Source organism: Neophocaena asiaeorientalis, unplaced genomic scaffold, assembly GCF_003031525.2.
Source record: "Neophocaena asiaeorientalis asiaeorientalis breed wild unplaced genomic scaffold, Neophocaena_asiaeorientalis_V1.1 scaffold218, whole genome shotgun sequence".
In the NCBI taxonomy this organism is placed as follows: domain Eukaryota; kingdom Metazoa; phylum Chordata; class Mammalia; order Artiodactyla; family Phocoenidae; genus Neophocaena; species Neophocaena asiaeorientalis.
Window position 1 is genome coordinate 12,758,567 of NW_020172818.1, and position 20,813 is coordinate 12,779,379.

The following is a 20,813-nucleotide window of genomic DNA, read 5'->3' on the forward strand; positions in this document are numbered from 1 at the left end:
AAATGATTTCAGCTACAAATGATCTGAGCAAAGCCTTGCTCCAGACTCTATATACTCACTGCTTCTTCCTGCAAGAGCGGTGTTGAACTCCAAGTGCGCTCTGCTGTGGGGACATCCTAGAAATGCCCCCTCAAAGCCATATGAACCTGAGCATGGTCCCACCTCATGTTCATCACCAGTAAGTCCAGAACCAGTTCTGTGACCCAGGCGCAATGCTGCACAGGACCTCACAACAAGTAATTCTTGTTCGGATCACCACCCACCCTCCACTCATTGCTTTACCTTTGTTCCTCTGTGACTGTCTCTTTTTGCTATTTACGGGAAAACTTGCTCTGGGCTTTGAGCATCAATAAATATTAATAAGAAATATTAATAAGCAGAAAGTTTCTTTTCCTTCATCTCAAATGATTACTAGAACTGAATAAGTATGCCCAAAGAAACCACCAAGCTAACTAAATGCTTTTGAAGAATCATGACTGATTTGGAAAAAGTGACAATTTATCTGTATGGTCATTCGGGTTGAAACCAGTCGAAATGTGGAGATGGCATTGGTATCGCGCCCCGCGGCATTTCAAGGACCCCAAATGTGCCGTCAGCCCCAAAAGGAAGAGCAGCCTGTAATGCTGAGTCTAAAGAATCAGAACATGCAACCCACTTCCGGTCCTACCAGGTAAGCCTGGTCGAGGGCTTGCTTCCGGTAGTCTAGCTCCTCCTCCAGGTAGCCCTTCTGCCTGCTGAATAGGTCCTGAAAAAGAGGAGGTGCCCAAGGTCAAGATCAGCGTGAGAACCCATCACTGAGCAGCTCTTCAGAGCCAACCTTCTCACACTTGATGGACAGTGACGGCCCCACCGAGTTGGGGACCTGCCAGGTGCTTGGGTGAGAAGGGATATCAGGTCTGCCCTGCTTGCTCCTGCGTGAATCCCCAGCAGGAGCCTCGCTGGCCCAGGAGCCTTGATCAAGCCTGTCCCAACTCCTCCCAGCTTCCTTCCTCTCAGGTGTCTGAGCTGGTTCCCACGCCCCGGGCTACAGGAATCCTTCTCGATTCCTCTTGTCACACCCCGGTGGACCCTGGATGCGGCTGGTTCTCAGATGTGGCTCTTCCTCCCCACGCCAATGGCATCACCCACCTCCTGATTACTCTCACTGCTGCACGCATCCTCCCCACTCTCCGGTCACTCAGTCCCTGAAAGCGTGATCTCTCCGAAACCCATCTCTTTTTTTATTACTGATTGGAGGGTTTCAGGTTTAGAGCTCAGCAGTTACAGCCACTTGCTTTTACAGAGGAGGAAACAGAGGGCCAGAGAGGACCAGTGCCTTGCCCTAGATGCCACAGTTCACTGGTGACAGAGGTGGGACTAGACACCCAGGCCTGGTGATTCAGCCCAGGGCTCTTCCCACCCAACACGCTGCTTCCAGGCCTTAGGCTCTTCCTTGGTCCTTCCCCTCTCATTTCTACTTAGAAAACTCGATTTGGTCTTTGAAGGCTCAAGAACCACCTCTTCTGGGAAGCCTTCTCTGACATCCCCAGGCTGGGTAAGATGGATCCCACTGTACACTCATGGCACCTGGTGAAGAGCTGGCATCACTGTTTATCAGGTACCGCGTGTGCCAAGCACAGCGTGAAAATGGACCATGTGTCCAGTATCTCTCATCCCTATGGCCCAGTGAGGTGGAGATAGGAAACCCCATTAGCAATGAGGAAGCAAAGTCCAGTGTGTCTCTCCCAAACTCACGGCCAAGAAGGGGCAAGTGAAGCCTGGAGCTCCCCCTTGGTGTGCCTGAGCCCCTGGTCCAGGTGCCTCCATACCACAAAAGTGCCTCCCCTAATCTTCCCACACAACACTGCTGCTGCCAGCTCCCACGCATACATCCCCAAGGGCTTGCAGGCTAGACAAGGCAGGGACCCCGCTATTCATTACTGAACCCCTAATCGTGACATAGTGTCCAGGATAGCAGAGGCTCCAAAAATATGTATCAAGGGAATAACTGAGTGAATGGATGATACTTACACAGAACAGCCATGAGAGCAAAAGCAAAATTTAGAAATGCATTGCAAATCAATACAAAACACATGCCAAGCTTTCCTCGGAAGCGAATCATCTGAGCTGTCAACCCCCCTCCCTCCTAGGGGGTTGCATCTTTTACCTTCTCTTTCTCCAAGTCTAGCATCTTCTGGGTCAGGGCCGCCTCCGTTCCCTCTATTTGCTTCAGCCACTGGAAAACAGCAGGGACAGAGCGCGCAGCTAGTGAGAACAAGGGCTCACTGGGGGCCGTCCTCCAAGAGGAGGCTCCCGGCCCGGAGAGGGTCCCTATCATGTCCCAAGGTGGTCCTCGAAATGGAACTTCAAAGTCCATCCCGATGTTTCAGCTTCGACAGATGTTAGCACAGGGATCATGGGTTCACACACGTGCGTACGTGCATGCAGGTAGGTGTGGGGTGTGAGCCCAGGCAAGCCTGTAAGTAGGGGAGGTTGTGGGTGTGCGTGGTGGATACATGTGGAAGGCTGCGAGTGTGTGCCCTGGGATCCCCGCAGCCGGGTGGGTGAGCCTCCCTGGGTTCTACCCTGCCGAGCGCTGTGCTGGCGGCTTCACGCCTGCGACCTCGTCCAGCCCCCTCATGACCACCCCATGGAGAAGGCAGCATCTCCCCATTTAGCAGGTGAAGACATGGCAGCTGAGTTAAGTCACTTGTCCAAGGTCACACAGGTGAGAAGTGGGGATTTCGAACCCAGCCTGCGGGACTGCACCCCTGCAGCCACTGGGGCGTGTCTGAGCAGCTGGGGGCACCACGGGATGCAGGCGTGAAAGGGGGTCTGGCCGTGCAGGGTGTGAGGGCACCTGCCATGGGCTGGTGATGGGGGTCCGTCTGCCTGTTCTCAGGTCTGGGAGGCGGTGAGCAAGAGGCAGGCCGCTGTTCCTCAGGTGTAGGCACGTGGGTGTCTCTTTACGAGGAGCCCACCTGAGAGACAGGGGGAGGTCCACACACCTGGCTAACGCCCTGTGGGGATGTTTTAGGTTTTAGGAGTGTCAGTTTGACAACGTGTATAAATGTGTATATTCAACCTCCTCATTGCTAAAGCCATCAGACGACCTCCCTGCCATGGGCCTGCCTGCTGCCCACCTGTGGACGCGCCCCTTCCCGACGGCCCAGACCCTTCCTCCTCCTCCTCTGGCTGTGGCTGCCCGTCCTGGACTCTTGGCGCCCTTTTCAAAGGCCCCACCCTTGGCCGTCCCCTCTCCTCAGCACTCCCCTGGGGGTTCCACCATCTCCTGTGCTCTCTCCCTCTCTGAAATGTCCCCCTCCAGCACAGATCTGCCCCCCACACCCCGATGCCTCAAGCTCCCTGAGAAAGGGCTTCCCTCGAATGGGAAGAGCCCCAGCTCACCTTGACTGGGAAACTGGGAGCAGCCACGGCTCCTCCCCCTTCACTTCCCAAACGCTGGTTCTACCCCCTCCCGTTTCAAAACCCCACCAACCACACTCCACCACCACCGCCCAGCGCAGGCCCCCTCTCAGCCCTCAGGCTCACGTCGGACCCCAAATCCCCTTCTGCCTACCAGCCAGCGTGTTCTCTCCAAACACGTAGCATCTCTCATGGACCTACCCTGCTCCCACTGAAAGCCTCCCCAAGGAGATCCCATCGCTCCTGACAATGGCTGGGGGACCAGCCACGCCTTCCCTCACCTCAGGGCCTTTGCACATGCTGCTCTCTCTGCCTGGAACATCGCCACCTCTCCCATCCCCAGCTTCAGCCCCAGGCCTTTTTACCTACTCAGCCTCTGGACCTGAGTTAGCTGTCGCCTCCTCCAGGAAGCCTGCCCGGCTTCCTGAGTCTGTGGGGCCTGGTGCCCTCCATGGATCCCCTGTCACAGCACTCACCTGACAGATTGCTGTTTCCCTTTTCCCACGACATGGGATGTGTTCTGTTAAATTTCCTTACCCTGCACAGGGCCTGGTGTGAGGCAAGCACCTAATAGACGTTTGCTTAGGGAAGGAGGACGCAGGGGTCTGGAGGTCTGTGGGGTGTGTGCCGGCTCCATAGTGGGAACAAGCCTAGATAAAGCTCCGCCCACAGAGCCTCCCCGCTAAAGTCCATGTTAGCATGGCCCCCGAGAGCGGCCCCAGAGCCAGCCACAGAAGCAGGCACCCAATGCAGCATTGCTTTAGACGGTGCTGAGCCGGTATGCAATGTCTTAGAAGCAGGTAAGCATATTTCTGACAAGGAATGAAAAATATTTCGTTTTTTACTATCCTAAGGCAAGCAGTCATAAAATGAATAAAATAAAATGGAAAAAAAATCCAGTTTTGAATCACTACAAGCTGCTCTTAGGTTTTGTAGAACAAAATGTCCAGTTCTTTCCTATTGTTAAAAAACAAAGATTTGACAGGCATATTATACACATAAAGAAACAACGTGACAGGTCCTCTTCAGCCACTGGGAGAGTAAAGTGAGATCAGAAAATGCTGGCCCTGGGCCTCCTGGGCGTATGAGGGCACGGATTTCTTATCGGAGTCCGGCCAGATGTCTATGGGGCCTCGCTCCGGGGTGAGAACCTGGGGAGTGGAGACAGGGTGCCTGCCTGCCCCCAAACCCTTAGGGAGAAGTGAGTCAGCCCACAGGGCACGGGAAGAGGACTCTCGTGGGAGGTGTGGCTGGTGCACCTCCGCCCCAACCGGCACTTTGCCCACAGGTGCAGGACACTGATCTCAGAGCTGGGGAATGGGGGACCTCCCCCTTCTAACGCTCAACCCTCCCTTCAGAGAAGGGCCCCAAGGCCTTGATGCTGGGCCAACTATTAGAAAGCTTGCCTGTGGCCTAAGCTGCACCTTCTCATCTGTTGTTACCAGTGAGAACACGGATTTTTTAAAACCTCCATCTTTCTGATTGATTTTGAACTCGAGGGAGCAGAGGCATGACTTGTGATCACTTGTAAGTCCCCCTGACGCCCCACGTTCTCTGCTCAGCATGTGTGCTGTGTGTTTGGGTCGAGGCAGCAAGGCGACGTCCCTAGTCTTGGACTCTGCTAACCAGAGGCGGGTCTGGAGGGCGCTGAGATGGGCCTGCATGTGTTTCTCTGAGCCTTCCAGACAGAGCAGGGCTTCCCCAGGTGGTGATGGGAGGAGGGCAAGCGCCCAGGGCAAGATGCCATTTGCAGCAAGAATGCCAAGGGACATGCAAACTAGTTTGAGCCGCACTTCGCTTACAGGCTATGAAAGGAGCCCTGTGCTCCTAAATAGAAAATGGAAGTGGACCTCAGTACTGCCAGTCAGGTACCGGTACTGAATGGCAGTTTTTAAAATGAGGTATAACTTGGTTGAGGAGGGTTGACTGAGGACGTCGCAGGGGCCTCTGAGCCCCACTACGAGATTTTCTTCGCAGCCATCAGCCCCGGGGTGACCAACTCGTCCCCGTTTGCCTGGAACTGTCCCCGTTTCGGCACTGAAAGTCCCATGCATCCTGGCGAAACCGGACGGTCGGACACCCTGGCTGTCCTGTAGGTGCTCCCAGGGGAGTCCCATTGACCCACTTTTCTTCCGGGGGTGCACTCAGCACCGAGTTCTCTCCACGGGGGAGACACAGCACCTCCCAAACACTGGGCCTTCAATCACAGACACGCGGCAGAGCTAGTGTCCCTGAGGATATGAGGCAACACCAGTCTAAGTCCAGTCCCCACAGACGGTCCCAAATGGGGAACTGGGCCCCTCTCACCTGGTCCAGAGTCGGGTCTCTAAAGGCCAGCGCCGGGCACCGCCTCTCCTGCCACCACCCTTGTGAGATTTCGGGAGGAGCTGGCAGGCCAGGGCAGCCGGCACAGCTCTCTGCGTTTAGGGTGCAGAGCGTAGCGCCAGCCAGCCAGCTTGGCAGGGCTCTGTGGTCATTGGCAGACAGGCAGCAGCCGGCAGGGGCTGGTACAGGTGGGCACGGGGTGGGCGACAGGGTGAAAGCAGACAGCAGCCGCATGCCAGGCGGGCCCCGTGTCCTCTGTGTCCAGGGACCCGTGCTGCTAACCTTTGCACAGTCGTTGAGAAGAAGAGGAGCCCTGAAAGCCTGAGCTGGGGCCAAGGCCGTGGGTCTGGAACCTGGTGTGGGGAGGAGAGTGTCGGGAAGGGCCCGGGGCGGGAGAACTTGGTAACTGGCAGAGGGCTGGGGATTCCCGACAGTCTGCCCCGCTCCAGGAGGCTCTGGGGGCAGGAGAGAGGGAGAGCCCCCTCCCCAGGCCCACTGCCCCAGCCCCACCCCGAGTCCCTGGCAGTCCCTGCTCTTTGCTCACTGACCACAACCATCGATCAAACACCTCTCAGTCCCCAGCCTTGCCCCAGGTGCTTGGCAGCGAGGCTTGGTCCCATTTAAAAGTGCCGTGTCCTGGAGTCCTGACACTAACTCTGCAAGGCTCGCGGCTCAGAGGGATGAAGGCGCTGGCCTGCAGCAGCCCCTGCAGTTGGCGGGTTGCGGGGGGCTAAAAGCCAGCCCAGGAGGGGCCTCCGGGGGATAAGGAAGGAGGCCTGGGTCTGGCATCGCCACGTCCTCCGGGTGTGCTGGGCGCTGGGCGCTCGGAGGCTCATTCTCAGTGAACGCTGGAGTGAACGAGGAATAAACTGAAAGTGTCTGCTGGGCTCTCTGTGTGACCCCCTGGAGGCTACACTGTCGCATTTGGCTCTCCTGGTGAGAGGGACGTTTACTGAATGCACACTTACCATCACCTGTATCTGAGGGGCCACCAGCCAGCCAGGTATGAGTCATCCTCATCTCCCGACCCACCTGAGGACACAGACTCAGCCAGGTGACGGTAGCAGTGATGTGGGCATCGCCACTTAACCACCTGTGTGACCTCAGCAAGGGTTTGCCATAAGTCTGTTACCAACGTCTAGTGCCCTGTACACGGGGAAGGATGGACAGGTGCTCAGGGAAGAAAACTATATTTTAAATGCCCTTCCAAAGATTCTGGAAGGAATCCTGATTAAGATCATTAAGGCTTCATCAATATATAAGTAACACTTTAAAGTTTAACTCACGTGCTTTCAGAGAAAAAGATCTATAGACCAGACTACATTAATAAGTTGGATGTGCCTAAAACACCCTAAATTAATGGAAAAGGCAAACCAGGATGCATTTTTAATAAATACGGCAGTAAGTTATTATATTTAGTATGTAAAGCACATAGATAAGTCAGTAAGAAAAACCATAGTTATGACCAAATACGTATTAAATATGTGAATAGATGAATGCATGATTGAGTTAATGTATGAATGAATAAGTAACAAACAAGGGCAATGGAATGTAATTACGATTCACAAGAAAGAGGAAAATGGATAATACACAAAAATCCATTATCACTAGCACTCAAATAAATGAAAATTAAAATAATGACATCATATAATCTCTGCCTATCCTATCAGCAGAGTTCTTAGTGGTGATATACGCCTTGTTGAACAAGAAACCGGCAGCAGTAACACTCAGGTAGAGGGGAAATGGTACCACTTTTCTGGAAAACATTTGACAGCATGAAAGCTCTTCAAAACTCTCTTACCCATCAGCCCAGTGATTCCACTTCTAGAATCTATCCCGTAGAAGTGTTTTAATATGTCGATAGAAACTTATGGGTAAAGACGCTCAGCGCTGCATGATGGTAAATAGGAAAAAGAGCAGAAATGCCCTCAATATCTTAACAGCGAAAGAATCATTACTGAGCGTGTGGCTATAGGTGGAATGATGCAGGGCCGTTCATTCTCGTGGTGGAAGCTTATGAAGCAGGATTAAAAACTCAAGTATGATCCTGACCAAGTGTTTTAAAAGGGCGTGGGAAAAAAACTGGAAGGAAATAGCCCAACTGTCGCAGGTGGTTTCCTTGAAGGGGGTTTTGATTTCCTTCCACGGTCTCTAAGTTTTCTACCATAAGTATGAGTGACGTTCAATCAGAAAACAAAAAGGCATGCACGTGCGCATGCAGACACAGACGGACCAGAACCATGCTTCCGGAACAAAGCGAGACGCCAATGTACAGTTTCTTGTATGGTGCTGGGAAGCTCAGACAAGGTGTATGGACAGAAATGCCGCTGGGCTCTACCTTTTCACACAGGGCAAGCACAGTTCCAGCCTGGATTATTGCAACCTGTTCTTCATTTCTCAAATTCTAAAACACAAAAATGGGCAAGGGCATTTTACACTGATCTCACATCACGTGCAGACAGTCAGCCCTACACAACGCTGACAGCGGCCTCCCCAGGGTCAGCCCCACTCACTGACGGGACCAGATGTGACATATCTGAGGACTGGCCCTCGGGGTGGGAATGTCTCATGTAGTGGCCCTGAGCCTTTTAGAAATAGGGCCTCGCTCAAGCTGATCTTTTAAGAAGGCAGAAGTCTCACCTTCTGATTTCAGAAACCTCGACTGATTCCACTTTCTTCCTGGACATTCATTTTTAGGCTTTCTCCCCCCTCATCACTCACGGGCTATCAGGACGATCTAACTTCAGAACCCCACTTCTGATGGATGTGGACCCAGCCACCCACGCAGGAATGTGGCCATACAAAAGCCTTACATTGTACTTAGTAGATCTCTTAAATTAGGAAGAAATTAAAACGAAACGAAACAAAAGCCACACAGAGTACACCCGAATCAAAACAAGAACACGAAACCGGAAACCGATCGCTCATAGTTACCCCATTATCGCCAAGGATATCTAATTTCTTCATAAGTTCAGAAATATTCACATCCTGGAAAAGATGTCCAACGTTCATTTTGTGTGAGCTACAAAGACCATGCATACCAATCTCTAGGGCCTCAGCCCTCAGTCCTTGATAAGACACCTCTCCCTTTCTCGTCTCTGAGAGCCTAAGGCCGGGCAGAGTTACTCTTAGCAGTTCCTTCAGGGAGGGAGGGAGGGCTGGTAACTGCTGCGTATTGGCTGAGTTTTATGCCAGCACAAACACCGCTTTCTAGAAAGGCTCACGGAATACTGTGGGTCAGAAGGACCCCTCTGTGCCCGCGGGCCTAGCGGGACTCCAGGGTCACGGCAAACACTGAGCTGCTAGAACGACCACAGCTACTGTCTCTAAAATACTCGGCACCCTCTGGGCACCGCACTGAGCCCTTCATGTTCACTATCTAATTTAACTGTCACACCCACTTCACGGTGTGGGTGTTGCCACTCAGCTCTCCTAGATGAAGAGACTGAGGGTCAGAGAGGTTACAGGCCAGAGCTGGGTAGTAGCCAAGCTGTTGCCTTCAAGGCTGCATCCCAAGGCTCTGCTCTTTTAACACGAATACAAGTAGAGTAACATTTGGTGACCCGCTGGAATAATGAACTCTGACTTTCAAAATATAGTGGAGGGACGGGGGTATCTTGTTAAAATCATTCCTACCCCTGGCACCGGCACACGATCCCCTTTCCAGCTGAGCCTAGAGTTTGAGCAGGCTGTGGCCGTAGTAGAGCGGGGGCACCCCCCAGGCACGCTACCTTAACTCCTTCCTGGTGACAGAACAGCTGGAGGGCGCTGCTGTTGTTCTCGGGGAAGGTGGTGATTTGGAGGTTAAATGCTGGCGACCTCCGCTCTCTCTCCTGGGGAAAAGATTTGGTTTAAAAACAGAACTTTATTGGATTATTTACCACTTGCCATTTTCCCACGTTACTCAGCAAAAACCAACGAATTCCAGTTGGCAAAGGTGTTACTAGAAAGCACGCATTCAGGCTACAATCTTGATGGAGACTCTGTGTCCTGTCTGCACCACAGGGAATCTCCTGTGGACACGGGGTTACTTCTTAATCTAATCAGCTGGGAAGAAGTGGTTAGCAGAGTGTCCTGAGTTAACCTGCTGATGGAAGCTCAGGAAGTCACACTACCATCATTAAATACTCGGGAAGAACAAGCGCGTGAAATTTCAACAGAAATCATCGTTATCTCATTTCATCCTCACACAACCCCACGAGGCAGCCATGACTGCTTCCGTTTTGTGGACAAAGAGAAGGAGGCTGGGGAGGCAGAGACCCCCCGAGGTCCCACATGAGCGAGTGGCAGGGCCAGGACCCTGACCCTGGCTTCACATCTTTTTCAATATAATCTGCTGACTTTGTTCACAATTTGTTTTTGAACCGCACTAACACTACTGCAATGATCATTCTACCTCTGCCTTAGATTAACAGTCGAATCTCAACTACTCAGGAAGGAGAGCAAGCATTTTCCCAGAAGCAGTACATTAATCTTGTGTAAAGTGACAAGTTTTTAAAAAGGACAGGAGAAGCCCAGTTACTTACAGAAATAAAATACAGCAGCTGAACAGAACTCTGGTCTCAAATGTGTTTTCTACACAGAGCTGCCTTTAAACCCTGAGCAATGGACAGGTCAGCCAGCAGAGAAGACCTTTCCCAAATGATACCTTGAAATCAAACTGCTTTTATTTTCTCAAAATTATGGTAAGTAAGCTTGCCTTGGACCATGCCTGCAGAACCTAGCTACAGAACCAATGGGCTTCTTTAGCCATTCAACTAAGAAATGTAGCCAAGATGAGCACCAGACGGCAGGTCTTAAGCAGATGCTCTAAAGGAGAGAGGAAGGGTGGGGCCATTAATTCAATTAATTTCCACCAAGCCCCAATCTGCCTAACCTGGTTTGAATCGGTTTAGCTAGAAAACCTTACTTCCCTTATTAGACAAGAACAACACAATTCACAATGGTTCCGTGCTACAGATGCCTTTCCTACCTGTAATGCTTACTTAAATGGGGTCTCCACAGAAAAGGTGACAAAAGAAAGCCCATGTTTTATATGAACAAAAGTCAAAAGACTGGTTTCCAATGGCTCCAAAGGATGGTGGAGACACTCAAAGAAAGTTCTAGTAAAGCGACCGATGCTTATGGAATTCTCATGAGAAAGACACAAAGAGACATGAAAGGTTTTCTAACAGTGGCAGTAGTATTAACCATGACCTTTCCTAACTTCTACTTCTGCTGCATGAACGAAGGAAGGACTCGGTTCAGGTTCAAGCAAGAGCTGAGTTGCACGGCAACGCTTGGTTCTGAGATATTCAGGCCACGGTCAATGTCAGCACAACAAAGAACAAGATGGGAAGTTCCAGTGCAAGCAGAATTTTAACTGAGGCCGGGAGGAGAAAACAAAATCGGAGAAACACCAACATTGCCAAGGAGCTCGCTTTTCCTGAGGGTTCTGGACACGCAAAGGCTTCAGCGGAGGGACAGCAGAGCCGTGTCACCACAGATGCTTAGAGAAAACCAGTCACAAACTCAGGTGATGTCTCACAGGTCGATGATTTTTAAATGGAAACAAACAAAAAAGGGGTATGAAGTGGTAGCAAGGCAATACAGTAACACACCCGAGGCAAGGTTCCCGTAGGAAGCAATAATCCCATCAATATCCCTCACACTGGGTCCAACTCCGTGTATGTGGGAATTCACTGAAGATTCGGGACAAGATTTCTACCTGTGAACAACGTTCAATCTCCCTTCACGCTAAAGAGTCGTTCTGAGTTGCCGTTTGAGTTACAAACAACGATTGTGTTAGTCCAATACTGCTTGCCATGTCTGTATTCACTGCATGAAGGAGTTGGAACGTTACAAGCTTTCTCAACCGCCTATGCAAATACCTCCTTTTACCCTGTTTACTTACCTCGTGTTTACCTTGGCAAATAGAAAATGGGCCAAACTAGCAGTAAACACATTATAGAGTCAGCTGCGGGCCAGGTCGGACCCCGCTCTCTCAAAAGGTGAGATTCATGCATGCAAGGTCACTTAAAAAGGTGTGTTATTAATTGCAACAGTGCTTCTGTCCGGGTTTGCAGAATGCATACCAGGTGACTATGCATGCAAGAAGGAAGTAGTTATGGAAATGAAACACAAATAAAAAAGGCAAAATATTGCAAAAACAAATTATTTTATTAAGTGCAAAAACAAGCCGTAGGCAATAAATATATTAGCTCTGGTACATGTCCAAAGACTTCGGTGAGCATTCTCTCCAGAACATATTAAGGCAGTGAAATTATTCTGAACATACAGATTTAAAAAAAAAAGAAAAGAAAGCAAGTGTCACACGTCCCCTTACACATGCTTGAAAACATCTGGGACTTTACATGAATTTCAGTTTGGGCTCAAAGAGAATGTCTGCTCCGTTTGAGAGTTTACAACAGATAGAGTCTCTTACTTCGAGCTCTAGCACTCTGAATTCTAACAGCTCATTCTGATCCTTTGCGTCTTGCATTTCGTTCTTCAGCTGGTTCTCTTCCATTTCCAGCCTGTAAATCTGGAGCAGAAACACCTGTGGGTTAACGGGTGGGAGAACCACTGTCTCTCACTAGGGGCCATGAGAATGTGTCCCCCGATCACAGACCCCCTCGGTGTTGGCCTGAGGACACAGGGGCTGTCACCAGGGGGCGGGTGGGAAGGGGAGGCTTTCAGCGAGTGGGTGAAGAAGGCCTTTTCTGTTCCGGGAGCTGGGGATGGCACAGATGGAGGCCACGCCTGCTGCGCCCCTGCGGTCCCGAGCCTGGCCCAGCACGGGGGCCAGATGTTTGCTGAATACACGAATGGTGGGGAAACTGAGGCATGGAGCGATTAAGTCCCGTCCCCAAGGTCAGTCGTGGGGGAAGCAAGAGTGATCCCCAAGCTTGTCTGAGTTCCTTCCGACCTGGCCCCCCAGTCAGCCCACCCAGAGTCCGGCAGGAAGTCACCCTGTACTCCCCAGAGTGCTCCTATGGGGAGCCCAAATGGTAGCAGATCTCCCCAAAGCACAGTCTGGGAGGGGGATGGCCTGGGTCCCAACCCCCCTGGGAGACCCTGGGTCAGCTACATAGCTGTTGGTACCTTAGAGGCAAACAGCAGCCCCCCCACTAGGCTGCCTGAGGTGAGACTAAGACAATGCATGGAAACGAGGGCCCCGGTGGGTCACGGTCACCTTTACTCCCTCCTGTCTCTACTGGGCTGGTACTGCCCCACCCCCGGGAGACATTTGGAAACACTGTGAGAGCTTTCCGTGTCTCCCAATATAGCGAGCAGGACCAAGGATACAAAATCTCTCCCAACGCACAGGGCTGCCTCGCAGGACAATGACCAGTCCTGTCCCAATGCCCCAGATGCTGTGGAGAGACACGGGACAATGGATGGCCACACAGCGGGCCAGTGCAGAGCTGGGACAGGGCCGCGGCCCCCCACCCAAGGAGGCAAGGCTGGGCTCATACAGTTGGGGCATTCTAGGATGCTTAGAAGCTACGGCCTAACCCAGGTCCAATTCCACTAGTACAGGAGAGCTCTGGCAAGTTCCTTGATCAGAAAGTTCCATGACCAGAGAGGGAAGGCCAGGCTCAGCTCTGCCAGCGCCACGGCCTCCGGTCCATGAATTGGACTATGACCGCCGAGGGCCTGCTTGCCAACCAGTGCCTCAGGCCCATGCACGGGAAGCAGGCAGGGGAGGAGGTCTGGAACCCAAGGCAATGGCAGAGGTGGCCTGGGAGCCCAGCATCAGAAGAATGGGCAGCCCCAATCATGTCTGCAGGGTGCTCTAAACCAGTTCTGTGGACCCCGCCCCAGAGGACAGAACCAGGACCAGAGGCCGGAGCCCCCAGGAGGGGCGTGGGTCAGACTCCCGCGGCCAGAGCAGGCCTCTGAAGTCCACGGGGGCTCCATGATCCCCTGCGGAGGGTCAGGGTGTCTGTGCCACATACCTTTTCCAGCAAGTCTTGGTTTGTCCTGATGAGCAGCTGCTTCTCTTCAACCCATTTGGAATCCTAAGGAAAAGTACTAAATATGTTCATACTCATTGAAGCAAACAGACAGTTAAGTAACAAATAAAGTGGCAGGGGGAAAGGTCACTTCGTATGGAACTTTCTATGAAAACGTCAGAGAAAAGGACAGCAGTTAGAACGATCGCATCATCCCTCAAAACCTGAAAAAGAGAACCAGCGGGTCTGTGGCGCATCCCTCCTCCACCTCTCACGTTCCTTAAAGCACAGGGAGTGCGTCTGTATCACTGACAGAAAAGCACCTGTACGGCGACTGAGCTGGCCCCAACAGACCCTCCCCTGGCTTGTTCCCTGCGGCCCGCAGGCCAGCGCCCAGGCCGCACCCCAAGGGTCTGCCCACACTCAACACACCTGGAGTCATTACAGTACCACATTTCTGCTCATCCTAGACCCTCTGCCCGTGACGCCCTAACCAAGTCTCTTTGCCTGGACAAGTCCTGTCCAGGAAAGTTCCAGGAGCACAAGGTGCTAAGTCTGTCTTTACACCAGCATCCTGAGTGCCTAGCATGGTGCTTGGCACACAGCCAGTGCTCAATAAACGCCAGGGGATGGATGAGGGAGTACACGAGGGAACTTTCTTCCTCCCTTCCTTCTACCCAACATTATCAGCCTGCACCGTCCCTGGGCTGACACACGCGTAGGTCCCACGAGGCTGAGTCCCTGTGAGGACAGAGCCGGCTCCATTCATCTTTTTTCCTGTGGGAGGTTGTTGGCAACGTCTCTCCCATCTCTGTGCCCCTTTGCAACGTGACTCTGCAGCTCCTTCCATGGAGAGATGCATCTCTTCCTGCAACCTCGAGGCTGGGCGTGCCTGCAGCGTGCTTTGGTGACTGGGATATTAGTGAACGTGACACAGGCAGAGGCGTGGCATGTACTTGTGCTTTGGGGCCTGCCTTTTCCTCCTGCCCCCAGACCACCAGGTAAAGGAGCCAGGGTAGCTTCCTTAAGGATGAGGGACCATAAGAATCTGGCCAACAGCTGGCACCAATGCAAAGACAGGACAGAGAGGCCACTTAGGGCCATCTATCCCCAATCGATCTACCAACAACGAAGCCTCTAGAATGACCCCAGGTGAGACCAGTAGCAGAACCACCAGCTGAGCCCAACCCAAACTGCTGACCCATAAAACTGTAGCCAAATAAAATTTTTGTTATTGTAAACAACTAAGTTTTGGGGTGATTTGTTAGGCGGTGATAGCTAACTGATACATCATACCCCAAGCACAGAGCCTGGCGCAGGGCAAGGGCTCTCGTAAGTGCTCAGCAAATGAATGGCCATGTGCTCTGTCCCAAACTGGCCTCTTCATTTAGCAGGAACTGAGGGCAGAGTGGGCCCACAGACAGGGCCTAGCACCCTCAGGTAGGAGGTTAACTTATTCGTAGACTGTGGTCGGGTAAGTTACAACCTGTGAGCTCAGCCTCGAAGAGGGAAGATGAGGTCAATGGCAGGTTAGAACAGGAGTCTGAAAACAGCTTCATCTCTCACCTGGACTCCACCCAGCTGCTGCTGAGTCTCCCCTTCCCCTATGTGTTAAGTACTATTATTAGCCCCATTTTAAAGATGAGGAACCTGAGGCACGAGAGACCATGTAACTTGCCCAAGGCTGTGCAACAGGTCAGCGGTGGGGCTGGAATGTGGCGGGTTTGCTGCAGCGTGTGCCCTGCACTGCACTCCTGCCTCCGCAGAGGATTCTGGACCATGGTTACGTGACCAGCTCCCAAGGGCTGGCTGCTACCCTGTGCCCAGTCAGTCCTGCATAAATGCTGCCATGGTGAACTGCTCTGTGCAGGCTTGAGTTCCAGTTACTAGCCAGCTGCCTCCATTTGAATCTCAGTCACAACCTGAGCCCTCATCCCACTGACTGGACACCAGAGTTAGTTCTAAGCCATCTGCTCTGTGGCTCTTCCTGAGCCCCCGTTAACCCTCCTGGAGCCTCTTACAACCCCTTCCCTTACACCCACCTCCCCACTCCCTGTGTCCCACCGTAGGGCCTCTAGGAGCCCATGCCAGACCTCCTCAGGTCACCTCCTGCCCTGGGGTTGGGGCAGTGGTGCCACCACACACTCCACCTGCCCACACACTCCTTGGCACCCTCACAAGAGGCAGGAAATGTGCCTGTTTAGGCTGAGGCACTGAACAGCCTCTCCTGGCCCCTGTCGAGGAGGATGTGCTATGGATAAGCCAGTACAAGATGGCGCTGCCTCCAGCGCTGGATCCCTGAGTGACCACATGGAGTGGAGACCCTCTGCCTACAGGAGGACACGCAGCGCGTCAAGCAGGACAGAAATCTTGTGGTAAGCCACTGAGAAGTCCCGGTTATCTCTTTCCGCAGAGTTCTGACGTGGAGAGCATGGCCCACCCGTACTGACCCCTGGGTTCATGTTGCTTTTAGATGCTACCCTCTGAGAGGCTGGACCTCCACCCAGAGCCCCCCAGGGTCCCCCCACCCCAGGGGATGGGTCTAGGCCCAGGTTTTGCCTCTCGACTGTGTCCTGCTGTCAACATATGCAATGAATTCAAATTCAGAGAATTCATGCCTAACCAAATTCAGAGAAAGCGCAAACGGAGGTGACTCTAATCTGAGAAGCTCGGGGCCCAGATCTGTATGTGGCAGTCACCACATGGAATCCCGAGGCCGCCTCTGCCTGCCGTCACTCAGAGCTAGCTGCAGGTACCAGTTCTTTTCCACAACTGAATCCTCATAGGCAATGCCAGCTTTTCTTCCAGATTCAAGTCAGAAAAGATTTTGGTGACCACTTTACTTTTGGAATTGTCTCCTATTCTTGTGCATTTGACAAACAAAGAAAAAGCCAAGTCAGGATCTCATAACGTGTCTGATTTTTAAAAACTCGGTAAAGAGGCGCATGAGCTGGGATATTCTCGCCTGGTCTCGGCTAGTGTTTTTTTCTCTTGTCTCCGCAGTGAACGATGCAGATCCACAGAATAGTCCCCTTGGCACCAAGGCCCCAGGGACACCACCAAGGGAACAGAAATGTAAACAGCCACAGAACACATGACCGTTTCTGCTCACCTGTCCCTTCTCAACCAGTAACTTCTCCAGATCTTCGATTTTGGCCTGACACCTCAGCAGATCAGCTTGGAGCTGTTCCCGAGTCTGAAATGAAAAAGACCAGGAAGTGAGCATGTCACCCTGGATGGTGACAGGAGAGTGGAAAGGACCGGGCTGCAGGATCCAGTCCTAAGAAACGGGTCCGTTTTTAGGAGCACACGTGCAAACTGGCCTACCTGGTTCCTCTGTCACCTACAGGTGTGACGTGTGTAAGAACTGCAAGGTCTTGAGAGGTTGTCAGTGCTACCCCCTCAGTTTAGAAATAAGTCTGCAGACTGGAGAAGGGGCCAGTTTCTTCACTCACATCAGGTCCCAGCCCAGCTGACCAAGTGCAGTGGCTGCATCACGAATGCCGGCAACACTTTCATGCTTGCTTAGCCCATCTCGTGGGCCTTTGCCACCTAGAACAAGGGCTGAATTCCAAAATACCCCAAGGACCAGGCAGGTACTATAAAGAAGGGAGCCAACTGGGTGTGGGGTAATAGGGAGTGGTGGGGACTGTGGCAAACCAGAGGCACATGTCCCATCTCAGGGGGAATGCCACTCAGCGGTTGCGGCCAAATGGGACTATGTGGAACGGGAAGCCCCATTCTGCCAGGTGTTCTGAGCCCTCAAGAGAAGCCAGGAATCGGAATTTCTATGTGAAATCTCCTGACTTTTAAATGCTGCAAGTAGATGAAATTTTTAATGAAAACCACGATTCAGCCCAAACCACTTCCAGCAGTATACCTCCTCCAGTCTATCGGTTACAGGTGGAATGCTATTGTAGCACTAGAAGCTTCCTTCCCCCAGCCTCACTCGCCACCTCCCACCTCCCGGGGCTGTTGTGGGAAAGAAACGGGGACGCGCTGGGGTGAAACGTTGGCCCCAGCGGGTGTGCTCCCTGGGAGTCCCCCTCGCCTTCCGAAGGAAGGGCCAGCGGACTCTGGTCTGTGTGACTCCTGAAGGTGGGGTGATGGCCAGTGAGTGGACATTACTACAAGGCAGAGCTCAGCCCAGCACGAGGGCTGGCGTGGCCCAGACCTGGGTGTCCAGCAGAGCGCCGTGTGGGCTGGGACACCCCGACCGTCTCTGCCTGGGCTCCTTACGGACATGCTTGAGGGCTCCTCAGCCAGGAGAGAGGGAAGTCTGTTTAACAGTGGGCCTGATTTCATCACTGAGTCTTAAATTCTGAAACCGTTCTTGCCAATGGACGGCGCACACGACACGTGTGAGACGGCAGCGTTCCTTCTGCAAGTTCCACCGTCACACTGAGGATGGGCAGATAGTCCCCGTCCGGTTTGCTAAACACTGGAATGTTGCCACGGCGGAAGCTGTTAGGCGTCCCCATCCTCAGCACCCCTATGGAATCCCGATGCCAGAAAGGGCACGAGCCACCCGGCCTCTGCCCAGACGCTCGCCGCCCCGCCCGCCGCACCTACCCGGGCCTCTCGTTCGGCGTCCAGCGTCCCCCCCACCTGCTCCTGAAGCAGGGCGTAGGCTCGCTGCAGGGCCTGGTACTCCCTGGTCAGCTGGCAGAACCTCAGGTCAGCCTCTTCTCGGGTTGTAGTCTTAACGCCATGGAAAAGAAAAGCACGAGGAAGTGCGTGACTTGACGTGAACTGCGGTGCCAGGGTCAAGTCAGGCAAAGCACGTGTCCAGATCTCACGACTGCTGCCAACAGTTACACAATGACCCGGTCACTGCCAGGACCTAACTGGAACTCTGGAGTGAAGGGCTCGGGGACAAGATGCCTTCTCTGCCGTCAGCGCCCTTCCCAGGAGCTCCCTGAACCCCGGGAATCACTCAGTCACGTGCAGGCGAGCAAGGGTGAGCCCACCCCGACTGCAAGACTGCACGGGTGAGCATCTACATTGTAAAGGGCGCCCCTCCCACCCAGCACGAGGAGCCCTCCTCATTCTGGGAGTTTCTCCTAAGGAAACAACCACTCAAAGAGCATCGCCGCAGTTGTGAGAAACTGGAATCCGTGTAACACCTCTCATCGGGGCCTGTTAGGTTAGAGGCACGTGCAGATCCATGAGGATCTGCTCGTGACAGAGGGTGACGTGCAACACAGTGTTTGGTGTCAAAAGATGCCTGTTACACATTCTTGGTGAAAAGAGCAAATCAAAAAGCTTGTGTCTGACGTGATCATGTGTCATGGGGTTTCCTGAGTGAATCCCACCAGGTGGGGGAGGTGGGGGAGAGCGAAGCTGCTCCTCCCTGCTTTGTGGCTCCAGCTCACCAGAGCCATGGTCACGGACGCGGGCATGCACAGATGGAGAGTCAGGAAAGCGTGAGGGTGCTGAGCCACGAGGAGAGGCTCCAGGTGGCTTTCACTCTGCTCTCTACCCTTCCCAGTGCTGTTTGGATCCTCTCCTACAGTGATATGCCATCTTCATATACATGGGTGGCGTGTGTCTGTGTGCGTGTGCACGCATGTGCGTGTGTTAGCACAGGGGGACGAGGAACAGACCGCCACTCAGCAGTTTCAGTGACAAAGGGTAAGCAACAACGCAGTGGCCACGGATCTCCTGTGTGAAAGCCGTGCTGGGGAAGGAAGGGGCCCCCACGTGCTGCCAGCGCCCCCATCACCATTCTCGGAACCTGTGACAGTGGGGACCACCTTTCCTGGATGCTGGACTACGATCACACAGGTCCTGCAGGGCTCGTGCCTCACAGTGAGGGAGCAATGCCTGCAGCGGCCAGAGGCGGGAGGCGCTGTACAAGCATCCCCAGGGTGAGGTCTGCTTACGTCGTCCAAGTCCTCCTCGGGCGTGGCCGGAGCCCTGTCCGTCCTGTCTGTGTTGCAGGACGTCTCTGACAATGTTTCCGAGTCCACAGACTCCTCGTCAAATCCAAAAAATGTCTCCACAACATGCTTCTGAAAAAGGCAATTTGCATGACATGAGGAGGGGACTCAGAATCACCTGGATCCTCCATCCCGTCTTCACCGGGGCAGAGGGGGCTACGATGGGCAACTGGGCCAACAGGGCATCCCAGGAGGTGGGTCGGAGGGCCTGTGTGTGATTGGTGGGGGAGAAGGGGCGCCAAAGGTGGTCACAGGGTGGAGGGTTGCCACAGAGCGTGCTGGCCCAACCTGGCTCCAGGCGCATGAGCTGATGACCTTTTGCAAGTCAGCCCCTTGGCCCTTCTGAGCGCCAGCTACTTTCTCCATTGGACAGACATGAGACCCCCCACCTCACCTGTGGGCACAAAGTGAGGTCACCAAGCACCACGCCCAGGGCAGTAAGAGTGGGCAGCATCCTTGCTGTACTGAGGAGGGGGAGGGGAGGGGAGCCACGTGAGACGTGGTGTTCTAGACCAGGCACAGGGGAAGGTGGTGAGGCAGACTGTCCACGGGTGGACACTGGGACTCCAGCTGGACAAGTGTGGGCCCCAGGTCCTCACCAGACGTTCCCCGTGAGGCAATTTTAGTTTAACCGTCTGTCATGGAAAACTTGGAACACTTACAAAATGAGAAGGAAGAGTGTAACAGACCCACATACACCCAATATTCAGATTCAGAGGCAATTTTAAATGCTCTGTGTGCTGGCCCCCCGGTTACCCTGTCCAGCACTTCTCCCACCCCAAATATCACAGGAGATGGGGCTTCATTCACTCATTCATTCATTCATTCATTCAGCAAACACCTGACTGAGCGTCTTCTATGGGTCAGACACTAGGTTGGGCCTGGGGGCTCCAACTAGACCAAAACCAGGCCTGGTCGCTACCACAAAGAGCTTCGTCCCCTGGGGCTGCAGATGTCAACTCACAATCACCAGATCAACATCCCTTGTCCAGAAACACTGGCACTTTTTTTCCCCAAAATAGCCTCAGAGAAGGATTTTTATTTGTTTTTACAATCAATGAATGCTCTTGACAATGAAGAAAGAACTATAACTAAATCCAGAGCCAAGCCCAGGCTCCTACCCGTTCATCTGAACCGGCTCCTCCCAGATCCCCCTCCCCGCCCGCCCCCCCCCCCCCCCGCAACACACAGTGGGTGGGGGCAG

The 20,813-nt window shown here is 53.2% G+C and overlaps 1 protein-coding gene across 2 annotated transcripts in view; it reads right to left on the bottom strand.

Annotated features, from left to right (window-relative positions):
• The window catches only part of JAKMIP1 (janus kinase and microtubule interacting protein 1), a 72,008-nt gene that overhangs the window by 16,343 nt on the left and 34,852 nt on the right, over nt 1-20,813 (bottom strand). The window contains exons 8-17 of one of the 2 annotated variants that reach the window (XM_024741806.1): nt 19,553-19,681; nt 18,240-18,368; nt 16,780-16,863; nt 13,671-13,733; nt 12,155-12,253; nt 9,462-9,563; nt 8,665-8,718; nt 8,069-8,134; nt 2,147-2,215; nt 668-745 (exon numbers count right to left, since the gene is read on the bottom strand). In XM_024741806.1, the coding sequence (XP_024597574.1) occupies nt 668-745; nt 2,147-2,215; nt 8,069-8,134; nt 8,665-8,718; nt 9,462-9,563; nt 12,155-12,253; nt 13,671-13,733; nt 16,780-16,863; nt 18,240-18,368; nt 19,553-19,681 (873 nt within the window). Of the gene's footprint in view, nt 1-667; nt 746-2,146; nt 2,216-8,068; nt 8,135-8,664; nt 8,719-9,461; nt 9,564-11,963; nt 12,254-13,670; nt 13,734-16,779; nt 16,864-18,239; nt 18,369-19,552; nt 19,682-20,813 lie in introns of those variants that run through there. The other variant, XM_024741807.1, reaches the window with a different exon arrangement.